The following is a 383-nucleotide window of genomic DNA, read 5'->3' on the forward strand; positions in this document are numbered from 1 at the left end:
CCGGACGGGGGGAGAGATGCTCACGGAGTGCGAGGCGCCCCCTGCGGACCGGGCTGGCACACAGCGCGGCGGGGCGCCGGGCCCCTGCCACGGTCACCCGCACCCGAGACCTCGGGGGGTGGAGGGGGAGAAAAGGTGGGCGCCAGGTTCCCGCCTAGCGCTGGTAACTTTGGCGATAGCGTCATTCTGGGCCCGACACGCCAAGGCCTGGAGTCGTGGTGCAGGGCCCAGGGATGGCCCCGCCCGGAGGCGCAGGCTCACTGTCCCCTCTTACCCGACCCCGCAGGTGGCCGAGGGCAGCCCGGCCCGTGAGCCGCTGCCGCTGCTGGAGGTGTCTTCCCGCCAGAGGCTGGCCCCCGGGGGGGGCCCGCACCACAGCGGCG

General features: G+C 74.9%; 1 protein-coding gene across 1 annotated transcript in view; it reads left to right on the top strand.

Moving 5' to 3' along the window:
• Nucleotides 1–383, top strand: part of KIF26A (kinesin family member 26A) — a 42,790-nt gene that overhangs the window by 2,226 nt on the left and 40,181 nt on the right. The window contains 1 exon segment of the mRNA XM_027776400.1: nucleotides 287–348. Within this exon segment, the coding sequence (XP_027632201.1) occupies nucleotides 287–348 (62 nt within the window).

Source organism: Tupaia chinensis, unplaced genomic scaffold (assembly GCF_000334495.1).
Source record: "Tupaia chinensis unplaced genomic scaffold, TupChi_1.0 Scaffold000671_2, whole genome shotgun sequence".
NCBI classification, from domain to species: domain Eukaryota; kingdom Metazoa; phylum Chordata; class Mammalia; order Scandentia; family Tupaiidae; genus Tupaia; species Tupaia belangeri.